General features: G+C 28.9%; 1 protein-coding gene across 4 annotated transcripts in view; it reads right to left on the minus strand.

The window, feature by feature from the left end:
• LOC129976117 (protein big brother-like) overlaps nucleotides 1-12,206 on the minus strand; it is a 49,085-nt gene extending 36,879 nt beyond the window's left edge. For 2 of the 4 annotated variants that reach the window (XM_056089514.1, XM_056089511.1), the window contains exon 1: nucleotides 11,930-12,206. In XM_056089514.1, coding sequence (XP_055945489.1) covers nucleotides 11,930-12,064 — 135 coding nt within the window. In that variant the 5' untranslated portion in view covers nucleotides 12,065-12,206. The remainder of the gene's footprint in view (nucleotides 1-11,929) is intronic. The other 2 variants (XM_056089512.1, XM_056089513.1) reach the window with 2 other exon arrangements.
• Between the last annotated feature and the right edge of the window lie 9,159 nt (nucleotides 12,207-21,365).

A 21,365-nucleotide genomic window follows, 5' to 3' on the forward strand; every position in this document is an offset into this window, starting at 1 on the left:
CCATATAGATTTACGGTCATTCATCTTTAAACTGCATCTTCAGGATAATAATGTAATTAAACCATCATTCAAAATTCCATCATTATTCCATCATTTTACTTTCTTGTATAGGTAGTACAGAGAAAGTATAGTAATCATCAAGAAAGTGGAACTCGCGATTTTGATGAATCTCCACGTTTTAGACATCTCCGAGTCCGAAAAACACATTTTTGGAAAATGTCCGTCTGTTTACCTGTCTGTCTGCGACTAAGATTACTCAAAAATGCTTTGAGCTAGATAGTTGAAATTTGGTATATGGTCATTACACCAAATTTGCAGATTTCTATCAAATTTTGAATAAAATCTGTTTAAAGGAAGATTGTCTGTTCGAATATAAGTTGGCACAATAATTACAAAACGAAGAGAGCTAGATAGATAAGATTCGCCACACAGATTTAACAATATAGTGTATGCACTGATGAAATTTTCAGCCAAATACAGCTGCGGTTTGATTTCCTGTCTTTCTATATTTTCATTGATAAGCAAGTGCGATAATTCAAAATCGCAGTGACTTAAACATATCAAATTTTGTATTGGAATTCGTGACTACAAGTGCGGTTTTGTGTCAAATTTTTGTTTCAATCGATTGAGAAAAAAGCGTCTAAAACACAAATTCGATTTTTGGATACTATCAACGGCATGCCAGAGATGAATGGCCAAATAATTCTCAAGGATGACACAACAGATTTCGCAAAAATGCGAAATTCATACCAAAAATTAATATTTCTTAACTCCTATACGCCAGTATCGTGTAAGACATTCTTTCGTATGGCAAATTTGTTAGAGTATGTGAGAAAATTTTGGGGGGACGCACTGATTTTATTTTGCTATTCAAAAGTGAAAACAAAATAAATAGCTCTCAATTTTCTAACATAAATTAATCAATTTTTTAGGACCTTGTAATTAAAGAAGTACTTTAGTGTCTAATTTTCCAAGGATTAAAAAAAAAAAAAAAAAAAGGTGAAATATACAGTATAATTACAAATAATAAATGCACGTAAATTATGCAAAAGTGATTAATATATATTCTAAAACATTCAACATTAACTAAACGTGAATTACGTATAAATTTGATTTAATATGCAAAACTAATAACCAGTTATTAATACGTTGACAGGATGACAAATGTTGTTTTGATATCCAGACCGAACTTGGCTGCCTTGATAACATCATAGATTCTATCACAGAAATTAATAATAGACTTCTGATTATTTAGTTAGGCGCCAGTCCTAGTTTCTATAAAACTTTCCTAAGTAGCACTGCTTTAAAGACAAAATATTGTATTTGTCTTTTTCTCAGTAGTTATATCTATGTAGTTTACAAGGCAAATAAAAACGTGATAATACGGCGAAAGTTAGAAGAACTGTGCATTTATATTTGTAATAGCGCTAGGATATCATGTGAATATTCTTTATTAGAAAGTATTTATGAGGAATGAGGGAACATTCTTTATTTATGTATATTATGAGCAGAATATATGTTAGATAATTAAAATGGCAATGCTTTGATGTCTGACAAGTTGACAGAATCATGAGCATAAAGTTATATCTAAACGATTTAACTGAAATTAAACATAACCAATATCCCTGGTAAAGCAATTGGTCGCTAATGGAAACTAGTACATACAAAAAGATGAATGTCTGTATGCCTTTTTATCCAAATCTACGATTTTTGTCTGATTTTGATGAAATCTGACACATGTGTTCCAGAAGAATAGAATCAATTTTCAATTTTCAGAAGCTAATTAAAGTATAATTAATTAAAAATCAAGAAATATTAGTAGTTCTTCAGCTATATCTTCAAAAAATCTCTTACAAAAATAATTTTTGTATTATCTTATGAATTCAAAAATTTATATCTTCAATGACAACAATTTCAATTCCCATAATTTCTTAACGAATTTTAATATTTTTTAAAAATTTAATTTGATTTAATTAAATTTAATTTATCCCAAAAATTGTCATGTTTTCATTATTATGATGAAATTCAAATTCATTTCGTCGTTCCCTCAAGCCATTTTAATCGTGCGATTTTGACAATGCCAGAATAAATATTAAAAAAAAACAAAGTGCTTCCCTTGTGCATTTGATTTGCATAATACATAGCTTCTTAATTTGCAGTAAACTAATTCCTTCAAACTCATTTTTTAGTTTTTATCGAATAACAAGGTGAAATTTTGAATAATAAATACATTTATCATAAATTGCTTGAGTGCCATGAAATTCAATATTCCAGGCAACAAACTGGTCGTCAAAGGCTGCTAGTCATAAATTATAAACAAAAATAAACTAATTTATTTATTGCTATAATAGTCCCAAGTCATTTTTTTTGGACTCAAGAAAAAGCATTATTTATTTATTGTCGTGCTTTTACTTTTTTTTCCTATATGTAATCCGAAGAGGAATTTCTATTCTGTAGCTGGCAATATCTCAGATAAAAATAAATCCGATGAAACTCATTTTAAAAAATCGTTTGGAGCTCTGTAGTATTCGTTATAAACATTTTAGCTTCAGGTTTCATATTTTTTTCTTCATAATTTGTAAATAACTTATTATTTATATTGAAAATTTGGTTCTAGTGTAGATTTGGGTGCCCCTTTCATTAGTGACAAATTTCCGCGATTAAGCACTACTTCTGGTTTCCATAATGTTTTGTTTTCATTGACGTTACTGTTGGGTTACTGACCGAAAATAAACGATCTTGGCGTCAAAAAAATCGCCAAAAAAATCAAGGGGCACCCAATAGTAAAGTTTTACCGAAAATTTAATGTTTTATCGTTTATCCAGAGGATTTAAAATTTTTCATAAAAATGACTAAAATTAAAAAGTTTTAAGTATTTAAAGTATGTTAAACTGCCAGATGCAGTCTTGTTTAACTTTTGTGGTGCCAAATGAAATAGATCTTTAAAATAGAACCCTTCGTTTAACCCAACACATTTTATAATCATCCCTTTGAAATCAGTAAACAAAGCATTTACGGTGCGTGAAAAATAACAGTTATTTCACACACAATTGCAATCGACTCCATTGTATATTCCGACCACACGTACTATCTACCTCATGCGTATCATTGGGCAACAAACCGATAGAAAGTCTCCAGGTTATTTTTCTCAAGTTCTTTAGTGCTCCCCCACCAAGATTAATAATAACTCCATTAGACAAATCTGAAAGACCTTTCCTGGATGCTTAGGTAACAGAAGCCGAGACCTTCTGGTTACAATTGGCGCCAAAACCGCAAATGCTCATCATCATCTCTAAACCGCAATTTCCTCTCCCTGTCTCTGATTCAGAAAAACGTGCATCGGCTTCGTATGCCTTCAAAACTTCGTCTGTCACCTTTTCCAGCCTTCAACCTGATCTTATCGAAACGAAGGAGAACATAAAAAAGGTTCTTGAGACACCGCAGCAGAGGTAAAAGCAAATATATTGAAAAATAATTCCTGGAATGCTGATTTGTATCCGGTTGCCAGAATAGTGGAGCGGAATTTCCGGATATTAATACCGACCGTTGGAGTTATAGTTCGGGGAATTCAGGCCGCAGGTGCTGGTGTCTTCGACGATGAAACGATGGATAGCTGCATTTACGGCGAAATTCGTCGCAAAAGTGTCACAAATTCCTATATACTTGGCTGCATCAAAGAGGCTGAGAAAACTTGAGCTTCAAATTCGATATTTTTTACCAAGAAAATTAATTAGGATACATAATTAATCAGTTCACATAGAATCAGTTTAGTGCTTGTGGAATTGAAAATTATAAACTGAAATTTATGTCTAGCATACAATGCACCAAAGAATGAATTAGTTTATGTTTTTGGCTAAGCTGTGCCACACTCATGGTATTAAAATATTTCTATAACTTTATAATAAAATCGAAACACTGAATGTCTACAAAATCTAAGTATCTAAAAGTATAAAAATGTAATAATTATGAAAATTAATTAGGATACATAACTATTCCCATTAGTGCTTTTGGAATTGAAAATTATATTAAACTGAAATTTATGTCCAACGGTATAATACACTGAAAGAGTTAGTGTTTTATGGCACAAATGCCATTTTTGGCTAAGCTGCGCCACACTCATGGTATTAAAATATTTTTATCATTTTATAATAAAACCGAAACACAATGTCTACGAAATCAAAGTTTTAAAAGTATGAAAATATAAAAGCGCAATGAAAAAAGCCCAACCATGATGAAAGGTAAGGACAGTACCAGAAATTGTGCCAATGCACCAAAAGAAGGCAAGATGTTAATAAAGTAAAATTTGGCTAGTTTAAATTTGTTAAATTCAAATTCTTTGAAATTCGTTTCAATTTCTTGTTAACTCGTCCTTTAAATAAAAATAATTTTCATGAGAATGAGTTTTCTATATTTTGAAATTTTGGATTATTCGAATTATTTGCTTACGTTAGCGCCAAATTATCCAAGTTTCGATGCACATACATGATATTGTAGCTTCAGAAGAATATGCCTGAACTCCAAATAAATTTTAAATCCTAATAGAATTTTCGTTTCCAATAACAAAAAAACAAGATTTTCTTTTTAATTTTTGGGAAAATTTAAATTTTAACCCTGTGCAAATCTAATTTTCTTTCAAAATATTGTTCAATAAGCCTAAATGCACAAACACACAAATGGATACGTGCAAACAAAAAAAAAAATCAGTTAACAACAACATTTTATAGAATTTTCCATAAATTTAATGTCAAATGACAACATTATAGTAGACTTTAACTAAGCCTACACTTCCATAAGCCCAAGCACTTATTGAACTTGTTGCAAACAAGCCATGCACTTTTCATGAAAAGTTGAAACCTTTACACTTTCTGTACGTTTTATCTCTTTACAATGATTCTGCTCAACACTTTAAAGTATTTTTCTCTTAACCATATTGTCAGCTCGCTTCATCATGTAAAATAATGATCTATTATATAAATCAGTTGCCTATATGATTCTCTATAATCCAGACACTTTTTATAATCGGATAGGTGTTCCGTTCAATATATGTCGTTTTAGAGTCAGTCTACTGTATATTGATATTCTAAAGCAACTTCTGTTTATTATGTAAGTAGGTAATCAAATTCCTCCGTGATCTTTTATTTTCGTGTAGATACAAATTCATTATTCGAATGATTTTGTAAATATTTTTCTTAAGAATGAACAAGTTTGAATTCATTTTGTTCAAATATTTTACAAATTTCAAATACTAAACTCGAATTTCATTGCGCTTGACTTCAAATAAAAGTGAAATAAACAACAGCAAAAAAACGCGGCATTCAAAAATTTATATCACTATATCAATACATTATAGTGATATAACAAAATACACATAAAAAAAGGCGATAATTGTTCAAATCCATTACGGAAAAAATTATCTTTTAGCTTGGTAATTGATGATGGTAATAATAATAAATTTGTAATGATAAGCATAGATATTTTCTTATGGTTTGACAAAAAAGTTACTTCTTCTATTAGAAACTAGAGTTTCTAATAGATGTACTTAAAACCGAAGCAATACATTTTGAGAAAAAACATCATTATCTTCAACAAGTGGAAAATTTGTTGCAAAGCATATTATTGAACAGGCGGCAAACTAAAAGTATTGAGGTGTGTCCTCACTTTCCCCCTTCTCTCTTTTGACCTCTGACCGGTGTAAAATTGAGAGACTAGACCCTTGGGCTCAAACTTACCAAAACAAGTGGATTCGAATTTGAAATATTCTATGAATTGAAGATAAAATCCTAAACTCTTTTAGAGCGACGAGAAAATACAGAACTGGATTTAATAATAATAAATATAATGCTTCGTTGTGAAGAATAAATATACTTATTATAAATAATGCTGTAAAGAAAGAATTTTATTTTTCTGATATTATTTCATGTTCAATTCAATAACTGATTTGAAAAATTAATTTCCTTTTTATAAACAGGACACTTAAAGATTTCACGGGTGGTAGCTTTTAACAATAGATTTCAGTTTTAAATTTTCCTTTTAATGAATTCTATAATGGCCATTAAAGACACATTTAGACAATGAACATTAAGGAATGTGTTATAGTTCCAAAATGCTATAGTACAGTTTCCACAATTCGAAGATAAATTTTTGGTTGAATCTCGTAAAAGTGTACTGTTGTCAAATAATAAAGTCAATTTCTGAATTGGCAATATACTCTCCAGATTCAATATATTTCAGATCAATTGACTTTGATCTGAAATGGCGGTATTACGATGCACTAAATCTCGTATTCATGCAAGATATCCGATGAAATCAGCAAACTTAAAATTCGAAAGCTGAAACGAATGTTTTCAGAACAAAATCAAGAGAAAAATTCAAAATTCTGGTGACTGAAAAATTATCTCGCACAAATTAAACTTTCAAAAAGCCTGAATGATTCATGCAAGAAATCATACTATAGTTGTAAACATAAAGCACACCATCTATTTGAATCGCAAAAGAGGAAAAGCTTTAACTTTCCGCTTTTCATTCCGCTCCGAGAGGATGGGGAGCAGTCAGCCGACGCTCTCAGTATCGCTCGCCGAGAGGCACCAGGGAGAAAGCGGCATCCCTCTCAGCAGAGAAGCCAGAGTTTGTTTCCCGACTAACAAATGACATTTTCTGGAAAGATATCGTCTCTATTAAAATGGGTGGCATTATGCTTTACGAAAAATTTGTTAAGGTAGATTATAACAGCTTACAAATTAGATGCTAAAGTTCTTTTGAAACAAATCTTTTAAAAATCATGAAGAGATTATGACAGCGGTATACATTTTTTTTTTCCGGAATCCTATATAATACCAGTGGAAGGATGTTTACCTCGATGTTTTAAAAATGCAGCAAACCTTCAAACATATGCATATTTAGTGAAATCGTGTGTCAAACCAGATTCTTATACTGAAAATCAGTACTGCACCATAACCGATTAGATAGGTAAATTTTAAATATTTTTGCGGAGGGGGGGGGATGATGTTTAATTAAAAGAAGGTAGAGAAATACTCGAAAGTATAGAAATATTTGTTTGCATTTCTTAATGAAATTGAACTGTGGAATATTTTCTCAGAAAGAATTTTTGTATAAACGCGTTCGGAATTGTGAATGTTATTGCATTCGCTTCATAGTCATGCAAAACGAAATGTGTGCGATTACATTAATTTATAAGCCTCGATCAGGCATTTAATTCTGCATTATTTAATTTCTTCAAATTATGTGCATTTTAAAGTAATATTTTTAACTGCTTTATTGAGTATTTTCGTTCCTTTGTACTATCCATTAGCGTCTTATTTACATTCATGCTCTCTAGTTTTAGGAGGGGGGGGCTCTCTTTTACTCCCGGATTAAAATTATACAGATATTACAATGTTTTATGATCATCTTGAATTAGAATTAAACAGGTTTAAATTAAAATGAAATTATATACAAGATGAAGATACAAGTGTAGTGTCTGCAGCCATAATACCTATCCTCACAGAATTGCTACATATTATCCCATCATTAAAAGTCTTCATTATTCAAATTTCAATCATAACCATATTGAAGGCCCCTTCCACAAAGACATTAGCTAGAAAGAGCTAAAAAGCTAGCTTTAGAGATACTGACATACGGAAGCTAGCTATTCTATTAAAAAGTTTTATTTAAAGCATTCGCTAATTTCGTAAACTAAACAAAGAAATTAGGCTATTTGCTATCGTGAACTACACAAAAGTTTTAATATCGCTTAGATAATTCAATTTTTAAAGGAATCAATATTTTGAGCTATTTTCCTTTTAACTCCTTATTTATATTTTTTATTTCATTTCAAATACTGTAAGTATTTAATGTCTTACAAAAGGAATTTACCCCAAAATCTGTTTTTAAAATAAGTATTAAACTTAAACTTTTATTTAAACCGATTTCAAGGATAAAATTAGATATTTCGGTATTTTTTTTACAACGCACAATTATAACTTATTGAGTAGAAACGACTTATTGATATTTTTTTCAATTATCAAAAGTGTATTTATTTTATTTCTTTATAAATAATTTAATATTAGTTTTAATGCAAATGATATTTTGTTATGTTTCCAAAAATGTTTTTTCTTTTTTTGACAGTGAGAGAGAGAGAGTGAAAAAGTGACACTGCTGCATTTTATATTCAGTTTTGAATTCAAGTTAATTTTGGGTTTATGGTGCAAGATTGATTACTTAAATATGTTGTACCAAACCTGAATTCAAAATTGATTTAACATATAAATTCTTGATTCATATTAGACTGATTGTTCTAGTTAATCTCCAGTTCAGTTTGAAAGCATAATCTGGTGATATAGCAATTATTACTTTAGCTAATTGTGAGCGATTTATTTTCTGGTATAGTACTTATATTTTAAGAATTCGTCGAAATGATATGAACCAATGCAGTTCACATGAAAGTTTTTGTAAACTTTTACAAAATAAATTAATGCATGCTTTCAAACATCTTATCAAAAACAGTTCATATCCATTCAATTTCGTTTTGCTTACCCAAATTACCTAAACGATCAAAAACAACTCATATCCATTCAATTTCATCCTGCTTAGCCAAATTTTTTAAAACATGAGATGCTTACAATGATTTAGGCAAATACAATTTTATCTTGTTTACAGCAGTTGTAAATTAAGATTATATTAGTCGAATCGCTTTGTTACCATACAACTCATTATTCAATAAGTATATCATTTTTTATACATTAAAAATTACTTGATTTAATTTTACATGTAATATTATAAAATTGAAATATTCAAGTTCTGAAAGAAAAGAGTAGATTTTTTCCCCTTTCAGAACAATTTTCCCCCCTTCTATAAAAGAAAATATATAAATATTTTTTTTAATTATCTACTAAGATCTTATATTTCCTAATTCTTATTTAAGATATATATAATTAATAGTGAAATTTTTAAGTGTCCACTTTTCAAAAGTATATCTCAATCATCGAATCATCGTACGAATAATAAAGTTAAGATGCACTTTATTCCGTTATAAACCAGGACAATTTATAAATTACGTTCGATCCAATTTCTTTTTAACTTTTGAAAAGGTCCTCGAGATCTCAAGTAAATACTCAGGAACATAAATTCAGCAAATGAAATGACTAATAATTACTAAAATTTAAATAATCTCCCCAAAAGTTCGAATGAAATATCGGAAATCAAAATGATTATCTTAGATATTTTTAATTTAAAGGTAATGAAAAAAATCCATTAATTTTCTTCTAGTTCTTATGTATACCCAATTTTATACCTACTCTATCCCATTTGGGATCTTTTCCATGACTTTTACAAACAAGGCGGCAGAATTTTGAATATTCAATATAAGAAAAATATATTCCTCTAGAAACAGCAAGCTCTCTTAAATATCTCTGAAGCATAGACATTTTGTTAAAGGTGTATCTGAAAATACTAGAAGTGTGTTTCGGATAATTCTAGAAAAGATGACGCTCTATATCATATGCTATAGATGTTAATTTATTAATTAGCGTCATGTTAATTTTTTGATTAACCTAAAAGAATCATTATGAATAGTTTTAAGTGGGTAATAGGTGTGGAATTTCCATGTAAATTTCAAAGAATCTCTTAAGATTAAGTGCTCAGTTTCAATTTTATTCCAAATGCATCTTCAGATGTTAATACTCATGATCATTCATTCAAACATTAATTAATTGTTTATTTCTGAATATATCATTAATCAAAAAGATGCAACAAAAAGTGGTTAAGTTTTAATTTTGCATTCAAACACCACCAATTCAAACTTTAAAAAACGATCACCATTTTCATGGTCAAGGTTACAAATTTTAAGTAAGAAAAATCTTTTAATAAGTTTAGAACAATGATAATTACTGGGAAACTGAAACTTTGTTTTCGTCATAATAATCAATCCTTTTTAACTCTAGGTTTAAGGTTGTTTCGATTCAGAAAGTGGCGAATTTTGATTGTTTCGTGTAAGTGAACTAAATCACTTCATTTTCAAAAAAAATTAGCTTCGTATTTCAAGAAAATATATTCAGTCCATTATCTATACATGCTGGAAGTGACACGCATTTTCAATAGTAATAAAGGTTAAACGGTGAGATTTTTGAACAAAAGCACCAAAATATTAAAACTGGAAGAATACATTTTTCTCTTTTAAAACTGATTGGTCAATATTGTTGTTTTCTATATTAGTGCAATTTTTTTCTCCTTATGCAATTAATTCCAGCTTATTAGTTCTTTTTGGAGATAATTTTTACATTCACATTAAATAATCAATACAATATCAATCACTTTGAGTTACGATTTGTAGCTAGTAGACTGAAAGACTTGTTTTTTAAACAAGAGTTTTGTTATGTAAAATGAGAACTTTCTGAATAAGATAAGATGAAGATAATGAATGATCCTTATATGAAAATGATTTACTCTATGAAGAATTATTTCTATAATAATATGCCGTCTTAGTTTCTTCGATTTCCTTCATGAATTTCAACCAAGACCATTCATTATGTGATTGAATATGCGTAAACTCCAAAAGTATATAGAAATTATTAGAGCATTTATTTTAATTCAAGCAATTTTATAGTAGAATACAAATTTTATACAAGAATAGGCGTTTTATACGCGATAAAGTGAAGCGCAGATTAATTTACTACTACTTTTAGTAATTACATAATCCAGATATATCATTCAGAAATACAGGATGGAATTAGGAAATCTATCGTGTTGAGAAAAATCAAAACCTATTTGTCTGCACGAGTACACATTAAATTTAAAAGTTTAAACTAGACTTGTTTGTTTCAAAATTTAAGGAACTAAATTATCATTTATATAAAAGTTAATTCGATTTCAATTACAACTTTGACTGTTGTATGTATTCCATTAATTTGTTTCGAATAATATAATTTGTAAGCAGCATATTAATCACAGCATTTAACATATATTCCTAACTATAAAACAATTAGTGGAAACGACTGGGAAGTTATTAAATAATCTCAATTTTTAAAATTTTGTAAGTCTAGTGTTTGTAAAAATATTCTAAATGTCCAATTTTTAGTAAATTCATGCATCATCAAGTATATTTTATTACCATAATTTGAATGCAAACACATTTTTTTGTATACAATAACAATATGTACAGAGATAATCAGTAGTTAACAGTAAGAGAGCTTCTTTCACTTAAAATTCAACCCCATTAATGAATGTTAAAACATTAATTAACCCCAGACTATTAGATTTTTTAATATTAGTAAGGAAGAAAAGGACCGCAAATTAAATCTCGTTTGAAATATTTATTTTTCAAATCAAGTAAATTTAAACTATTTATGTAAGTTTTTTTTTAATTAAATCAAGCCAATTTAGATTTTTAATCTTAATTGGTGCCTCGTAGTTCACAAAAGCTAACCTGAAACATCATTTGTGAAAAAGAATGCGATGCAAGAAAGTTTAAAGATCTGATATAAAAACCAAATCTAATTAAAACAATCAAATCAAAACAATTAATCTGCAATCGATGACAATATCGATATCATAGTGACGAATAATAATAAAAATAACCACCGTGCAAATACATGCAATCACGGCAGATATATAATCTAACACTTTGCAAAAGTTTAGTTTAATAAACAGTAACGGATAATTAGATCGCTGATTGTCTAATCAAAGTTTCGAATGCTTTTAATATATCCATAATCCATACACCATAATCATCACAGCATACCGGGAAGTGTTACATTTAGAGATCCAAATAAAAGTAATCGAACAAACTCCGATAAGAACTATTCTGAAGTCTCAAAAGTTCTTTAAATACTAGTTACACAAGCACATGTGATGACGTCACAAGCCACAATAACACTAAAAGAAGTGACATAACTCGACAAGCATTGACAACAGATTATTTGTAAACAAGACTTACCTCCGTTTCCCTTGATAGACGTCTGAACAGTTCATCGGACTGGAATTTACTCTCTTGGTCCGCCACTACCCGCGGCATTTTAAAAACAAACCTGGGTAGTTGCTCAAAGAGATTCGTCGTCTCAAACGGCAGCATTTTCACGCGTGTTTCGGAACCCGAAATCAAGTAAGAAGTGATGCAACGATCAAGAAATCCGCAGGACGTCTCTTCGGCGAGCTCTCACCCACTACAACTTGTCGAACGGAATGTTGAACTGAGATAAAAAATACGACAACGTCAAGTGAAGTTGCATTCTGCGGGCTACGTCAGATCCCGCTTCTCATTGGCCGTACTGACTCACCACTCAGGGCCGCCGGAAGCGATGAGTTTCCGATACGTCACTTCGTGGGCGGGGACTCTTTTTCTAGAAGGTGACGTCACCCTATCGGCAATTTCTCGGAAGGCGTTACCAGCGGCGATGGCAAATGGAACAGGTTCGCTTTTTTGCCTCTATTTTTTCCCTAACTCGTTCCCTCTCTGAGGGAAATGGGGATTTTCGGTAGGGATTCTTTTTTCTTTTGGAACCTGTCTAGCGAGAAGAAATAAGAGCGATCTTGAAGAGTAAAAGCTGAATCATAACTGTCTGAGCACTCTACACTTGTCAATTTACGACATTATAATGGAGAAGCGTGCTATTACTTCCATTTCAGTTCCGGTTCGATTGTACTTTTATGTTATCAAGAAAAAAGTGAAGAATGAAAAGCTATTTTATGATGGTGTTTTGAATGACAAAAAAGGACAGTCTAATCATATGGGCAAACTGAATTGTAGCAATAAGCGCCGTTGAGCGAGCGATCTTAAAACTTTTCTACACTGATTTTATTTAATTACTAGCCGCCTTTGGCGACCAGCCGGTTCGCCAATCTTAATGTTCGCTAAAATTTTAATAATTAAATATTTTATGCAATTTCTACTTTAATAGCTTCTTCATCAAAATATTTTAAAACTTCAAATTTTGATTATCATATAATTCATTCATAATATTATAAAGGCCTTCAGTCATAACGTAATATGTATCTCTCTCATTTTCTGTTAGCACCCGTAGAATTTATGCTTTAAATTAAAGTGGAAAGAATTTATCTTCAATTAATATAATAATATTTTTTACTGAAATAAAGCATTTTTTTATAATCTGATTACTGAAAATAGAGTCACTCAGCGTTTAAACTTTATGGGCACTAAAGAATATCTTTTTAAATTTATGTAATATCTCAAGAGTTGGTGAACAAAATTTTCTTAGATTCATTATGAGCAGATCGATTAATTAACAATGTTTAAATTTAAATGCATCAAACACTAAGAAAATAAAACGAATCGTTTAAAATAAACGGTTGAAAACGGTAGAATATATGCTTTAAATTAAAGTGGAAAGAATTTATCTTCAATTAATATAATAGTATTTTTTACTGAAACAAAGCATTTTTTTATAATCTGATTACTGAAAATAGAGTCACTCAGCGTTTAAACTTTATGGACACTAAAGAATATCTTTTTTAATTTATGTAATGTCTCAAGAGTTGGTCAACAAAATTTTCTTAGATTCATAATGAGCAGATCGATTCATTAACAATGTTTAAATTTAAATGCATCAAACACTAAGAAAATAAAACGAATCGTTTAAAATAAACGGTTGAAAACAGGTTTTAAAAAAACTACTTAAAAAACGATGTACTTAAAACTATAAGCATATACAAAAAATATATAACTAACATAAATACAATTTACTTACAAAATCATGCAACTAACCCAAAAATAATTTAAATCATCCATTGATAACGTTGTCATGGCAACAATCAGAACAGAATGCGCATGCGTGAATTTTCTTCGCCGGTTACGTAACGCAAATACGTGATTTTTTCTACGCCAGTTGGGGTAACGCTATGCGGATTAGAAATTTTTAATTTCCTTTATTCTGTTTTATTTTAATTCAAAAGTACTTCAGAAGGAATCTGAAAGATTGATTCATTAACAATGTTTAATTTTAAATGCATCAGACATTAAGAAAATAAACAGAACCGATTGAAATAATCCGCCGAAAAATTTTAACCCTAGCCTCATTACTGTTGGGAGAAAAAAAACCAGAAGCCTTTCTCGTTTGGCGCTGGGGATAATGGAAGATTTTTTTGGCGGAAAAGTTGGCGGTGGGGAAAATGGAAGATTTTTTTGGCGGGAAAGTTAGTTTTTAATTAATAATTAAAATTCTAATTAAAAATTCGAAAAAAGAAACCCCAGGTGCACATTCCCAACCTCCAAGGTATACATGTACCAAATTTGGTAGCTGTATGTCAAACGGTCTGGCCTGTAGAGCGCCAACACACACACACACACACACACATTGAGCTTTATTATAAGTATAGATGAATAACAATTATTTAATATAAATTTGAAATTTATAAAAATAATATAATTATTAATAAAAGTTTTTATATTTATAAAAATATTAAATAAAATAATAAATATGTATGGATGCATTATTATAGTAATTTAAGCATTAAATATAGAAATGCATGAATATATAGATTAGAATAGAAAAGTGCTTTACAAAACTTAAATTTTATATTCATTGTGTGACTGGTGTTCAAATTTTCAGTTATGGTTCTGTTGAAACATCAAATTACCTGGAGTATAGATACCTTGAGCGTCAATTTTAGAGGTCTCAAATGGGACAAAAGTTTCATAAATTTTTGTCACTTATATATATATCATGACAGGGTTAAAAAAAAAATTGCTCCGCCTTTGCCCACCATTTGCATTTATTACACTACTGAATCTAGGGTGTCAAAAATTTTTTTAAATAACCCTGGCCTGAAACATATAATAATTTTTTTAAATAACAATTTCTGGCTATTAATTCTATGCAATGAAATTTAAACTAGAGTATAAGCTCTCACAATAAAGTAGTAAGATAATTTTTTATACTTGAAAAATTTTTATAGCCTTGTAACATTTGCTTTTATGCATGATAAAATCAGAAAAATCCAACAAAAAAATAAAGTTGAAGCAATATTATTTCAACTATATAAATCCAACACTTCAATTATTGTTATTTTTTTTATCCATTTTTTATTTCCATTTTTTTTAAAATTTCCTTTCCATGTAATTTAAGATTTAATTTCGAATATAACTAACTAGAAAGCTTCAATTACTATTCTCTATTTAAATTTTATTTAAAGTTTTACTACTGTGATACTTCTATAATTTTCAAACCAAGATTTTTCACAAATACAGAATTTCAATTTTCTTTGCATTTCTCTCTTACTTTATGTTCTGGTTCATTAATTTTTATATATATATATATATATATATATATATATATATATATATATATATATATATATATATATATATATATATATATATATATATATAGTGTCAAAAAACGCTCAAGAGTTATGTCAAGTGCCCAGGCGCACAAATTTAATTTTATTTAATTTTGAACTTCATTATGATTTTCGATGGAAAGAAAAAGAAATGACATCACAACACAGCGTAAAACAACGTACAGTTATATGTTAAATAATATGTACAGTTACATTTCACATAGGAATGCATTATCATTCTAATTGATTCCATTATGCATATTTCTGAAGTTTCGTAAGTTTTTATAGCTTGGGAGAAAAAAATTAATCTTGTATTATATTGATATCAATAAACAAAAGTTTTCATTTTGATTATTTTTTTTCCCTCACTTGCATATTGTTGACATGCCTTTACTGAAAGTGCAGCTTGTAAATAATAGTTTTTTTAAAAAGACAGAAATTAAAGCTTCAAAATTTTAATATTTTTAATAAATAATAAATAAATTTATTTATTTAATAAATAATTTTAAATTAATTTATTAATTTATTTATTAATTTATTTTAATAAATAATAAATTAATTTATTTAGTTAGTAGTACCTTCTGCAAGATTAAATAAATAAATAAATATTTATTTAGGCTTATCAAAAGTATTATTAATGTTATATTAATGCATCAACCCAAGAACTCACCAATTATTATTAAGTAACAATTAGTAAGGTGTTTATTCTTGCGCTGGCAAGCGAAGGTCCTAAATTCGATCCCTTTATAAAGCCTGAGTGTTCTGTGTGAAACCATATATAGCTTCCAACATCTTAAAATCGCACATGGCAATCCTTCGGTGATTGTACAAAATGCCGCTCTGACCCTAAGTCGTTGACTAATTTTTAAACTGTTAATGAAAGACATAATTCCCAATTGGAAAATGGATCTAGATGGCATAAAAAATATATTTGGGTCAATAAATTTACTGCTGAAAAAATTATATTGTTTAAATTTTTATGTAGCCCCCCCCCATCCTACTAATCATATTCAATAAAATGTTCTCGACTCATGTTTTTAATAAAAGATGATTCCCTCATTCTGCAACTAAAAATAACTCAACGATTTCTGTGACTTGAAGTGGCCTACTTATGTTTGAGTATCTCTTTATTTTAGGCCGATCAATGGCCATCTCAAGGAAGCGATTAATGTTGATTGTCAGATCTTGTTCCAGTCAATCTCTGTAAAAACTCAAAATTGTCAAAATCAGTGATATTTGAAGCTTCATAACTTGGGCAGTTTTAGTCACAGAAGGAGGAATTGTATTGTAAATTTTTTAGAAGACAATTTGTTGATTGAGATAATATAAAAAAAAAATTTTGAATCGTTTAAAGCATTCTATCCCCCAGCAATTATTTATTCTTGGGGGATTAAGTTATTTCTAGCAATTTAGAAATTAGGCTTTGGATCTGGATTAGAGTACATACCTTGTATAATATGCTATGTTTCTTGCCTTCTATGTGTTTGGGCTTTTTTCTTTTAAAAAGTATTAGTCGCCATAATACTACTCGTTTTATATTTTGTAATGCATTGAATTCATATTTTGACACTTAAATTTTTTTTTAATTATTATTATTTTCATCAATTTAATCAGCTAATAATTCATGAAAAGTAAAAAAAAAAAAAAAAATTAATAAGTAAAATGTATTTATAGTTGCTAGCTAAAAGTAAATAAATAAATAAATTTGCTAAAAAAATTGATGAAGAGTACTTTAAATAATTTTATACTGAGCTAAACTCGTCGAAACAGATTCTATAAAGAAAAATGTAAATAATTAAGTAAATATCTATTTCTTAAAATAATAATAATAATAATAAAGAAAAAGGAAAAAAAAAATCGCTATGAGACAATTTTCAAATGAAACGATAGTTTAAATTAAACGATTTCCTTAATAAAAGAGAAATTTCTCTCTTTAATTCAAAAAGTTACATGGAAAAATTCCCAAATTGTAAGGAAAGAAAAAAAATTGATAATATCATTCTCGACATTTCAATTCAATTATCTTTTTAGAAACAATTTTGAAAACAATTTTTCGATTAATATTGCCGCGATAAATTCAATCTTTCTTCTTCCTTTTTTCCCCTTCAAACATTAAAACGGAAAGAACAATAATAAAATTTCTGCACATGCGCAATCATGCAGCCATTACTTTTCAGTTCCACTCTCGAACTGTGTACGAAATGACGTGCAATCGGTGAAATCGTGCGAGAGGAAAATAAAATCAAAACAGGTCCTGCTGAATTCTACCTCGTTCGTCTTTTTTGCTCTTTGTTTAATTTATTGTTTTCACGCGAATATGACGTGTAATGTCTTTCGTCATTTTACCTAGTAGAAACGTAACGGCGTTCGTTCTCGTCAATGACTGTGTTTTTCTCCCTCCGGCTTCCGTGTGTAAAGAGATTTTGAGAATCGCTTTTGAGGATGTTCGGCGAACATTATAGCCTCTCTTCTCTTTGTTTCTGTTTACGGAGAATATTATATTGTATTACTTTTTAATAGAGATCATTTTTGTTTCTTTTTTTGTAGAATTACTTAGGAAATGCTTCACTTCCTTTCAGTGACATAATAAATTTTTGGAAACATTTTTTGTTTTCTCAGTCAGTGTTAAGTGAATTCCCGTCTCAAGTTCATCTTTCTAATTTCAAAGTCAAGGTTGATTTTCATGTATTCAAAATGATTCATGTTTTTTGTTTTTGTTTTTTTTTTTTTGACATGAAAACAACTTTGAGTGAAATTTTTCTCCTGACATATTTTTTTAAAAATAAAGTGAATATAATTTTTTAATTTTTTATAATAATAATTATTATTTTAAAAAAATTTTAAACCAAGATTTTATGTCTCTAACTGAGGAAAGTTTAAAAATGGAGGATAAAACAAAGATAAGGAAAAAGAAACAAAGACTAAGATTTTTCCTCAATATTTGATGCATCTAGTCACGTTTTTTGATAGTTTTTAAATAGGTTAATCACAGCCTAGGTATTATGAAAAACAGATTATTATGAAACAGAATCATAAAGAAGTTTTTTTTTTTAATTTTTTATTTTAATAAAATTAATTAATCTTTAAGAAAACTTTTATATAAACTACTTACTTATAATGAAAAATCAGTCACATTTTATTAAAAACAAAGATAAAGAAATCAGTGGCGAAGCGATAGAGAGCAGGGAAATATAGATGCTCCAGATGCTAGATTTAGGGAATGCAAACAAGACAAAAACTTATCACATTTATATCGTATTTTAAAACCAAATATGGCTTGAAAGCGAAAAAATAATATCATGTCGCCGATGCCATTTAACTTTGTGAGGCAGTGCCTCATAACAAGGGATGAATAGATCTTATTATGCCCTTGACACCACTTATCTTCGTAGCCCACTGAAAAAAACACACAAAAAAATTGGTTTTCCCATTTGTTTTGGAACTTCTGATGACTTTAATTTAAAACTGATTTTTTGTTCCTAATTTAATATTAAACGTAAAGCATTCCATTTTATTTACTCCCCCCTCCCCCCCACAAAATATATATAATAAATTAAAACTGGTTTTTTCATTTTCTTATATCCTTTATTCTACCTATTTTGCATTTCTTCTGTAGCAAAAAAATAAAATAAAAAAAGTGATAAAACACTACCATGAAAACAAAATAATACCAATAGTATTGTTTTTATGCCACCTTTTAAAGTCAAATATAAAAAGAGGAAAAGAAATTATGTCATACATCAAGTGCCATTTCCCTTTACCAAATCACTGATGATAACTGAGGGCGTAAGAATTATATTATGCTCTGGGCGCCATTTAACCTTGTTAGACCTCTGCAATTCAAAATGTCGTTACGTTCATAAGATCTCATTCAGAATGTGGCTTCCTTCATACTGCCAATTATACCTTTATGAATTTCAGCATTAATTATCTTTTTTCATGGCATAACCTTACAGCAAAATCAAATAGAAAGATATTAATGTGTTGATTGAAAATAAATACATAGAAATAGATACAGATTTGACAATAAAAGTAGTTTATATTATTTTCAAACATCCATATTAATTTTTTTTATGTTTGTATGTCTGAACTTCAATATTTGTAACATTCAAGGCCGAATTAAGTTTTTTTTATAGGGAGAGGGCTTTTTCTGCATGCAGAATTTCAAAACCAAATATTTTTAAAAATCCTTTTTACTTTAAACTTTATATAAGTAGTTTTAAGTAGCAAATTTTGACAAATCGAAATAGCGAAATACTGAATTGCAGATCATTTTTTAAAATGTTGGTTTCAATATATCTTATATAAAAAATGCGCAGATGAAATTTGAAATAATTTGACACAAAATAATGTTAAAAATCCGAGGAAGCTTTTTTTTTTCACACAATCTAAAAGATAGTTAATAATAAGGTCGGATATTATTTAAAATTATTTTAATCATATTATTTAAAATTAAAAAAGTAACATAATAAAAGCTTGTAAATTACATATAATTAGGAATATCAATAGAATAATGCATCAAAATTGATTCAAACAATATTTGATTTTAATGTAAATAATTAAATTCCATAGCTTTTATAATTAAATGAAAGCTCAAAATTAAATAACTTTCGAGATACTGCAAAGAAAAACAAACAAACAAAAAAGCAGAAGAGGGCTTGGGGGCTTGTTCAGCCCCTAGGCAATTGCCTACTAAGTCTATTATAATTTGGCTGTATATCACTGCTCAATGAATATTACTTTTGTCTTTCAAAACTATATTTAAAAAAAATTCACTTTTAAAAACATTATAATATAGCAGTAATTGTATTAATAATGTGAAGAGCTTGTGACAGCTTGATGCGCATTTGTGTAAACCATTTTAAATCAGATGATTTTATTACTTCAAATTTGTATTATTTTATTAAGTAATCCAGAAATCCATTCGAAATAAAATTTAATAAATTAATAAACATTCGCAAAGCACACATCAACTAAACATTTAAAATAATTTTTACGAATAGTTATATAATTTCACAAACAATCCCAACAAAGAAATATATTCATAGTCATAAGATTCCTTGTTATGTAAATTTTCTAATTCTCCTTGAGACATGACACCGAGCCACGTGTTTTTAAGTCTGTTGTTGATAATTCTTTCACGTTGGCACATTGCCAAAAGAATTCGCTTACTTTTATTTCTCAAAGTAATTTTGATGTCAATTGATTTAGGGGAGAGGGAAAATGAAAGCGACTTCATCTTTTCTTAATAATTACTAAAACATTTCCCTCTAAGAAAAAAGGGCACGCCTATTTCATTCTTAGAATCTCTGCAATACTCATTTAATCGTTTTGAACTTAAGTGTTAATTTTAAATCGTTTGCGTTTATTTTTCTTTTATTAGACTGCTACTTCGCTTAAGGCACTGATCCAGATAGAATGAGCCTAATATAAATGCTTTTACATCAGAATATAAAAAGCATATGATTTAATTCTTCGAGCTACTGCGTTATCTAATTAATAATTATTAAAAAAAATGCCTGAGCTCGTTAAAGTTTTCCCCTTTAAAACATTCCACTACTTGACTTTAATTTTTCGCAAAGTAATATATTTAGTTTTAATACTCATTAATTTGATGATCCAGTAAATAATTAATTTTCAAATCGTCTGCAAACATATCATTTTTTCAGAATACAATCATTAATTCAATAATTCTAATCAGATTTAATTTTCAAATCGTCTGCAGACATATTATTTTTTCAGAATACAGTCATTATTTCAATAATTCTAATAAGAATTAATTTTTAAAATCGTCTGCAAACATTTTATTCTTTCAGATTACAAAATCGAGTCAGATTAAAGTAGTGCGTGACCGTCAGAGATTTTGCAGCTATCGTTTAACCTTTAATCCTTTCCCAGGCTGTTTTAAACGCCAGTTTACGTAACAAATCTCGCTTCGAGTAAGGTGTAATCGTCTCCAAATTGGGTCACACTGATTTCTCCTTTTCAGTTTTCCCCCCTTCATCACGTTCTATTCTTTTTTAAGCAGTTACGGTTAGAAAGGCGAAATGTGTTCGCTTTGGTATTTCCTCCGAAAT

This window comes from Argiope bruennichi, chromosome 7, assembly GCF_947563725.1.
Source record: "Argiope bruennichi chromosome 7, qqArgBrue1.1, whole genome shotgun sequence".
Lineage (NCBI taxonomy): Eukaryota > Metazoa > Arthropoda > Arachnida > Araneae > Araneidae > Argiope > Argiope bruennichi.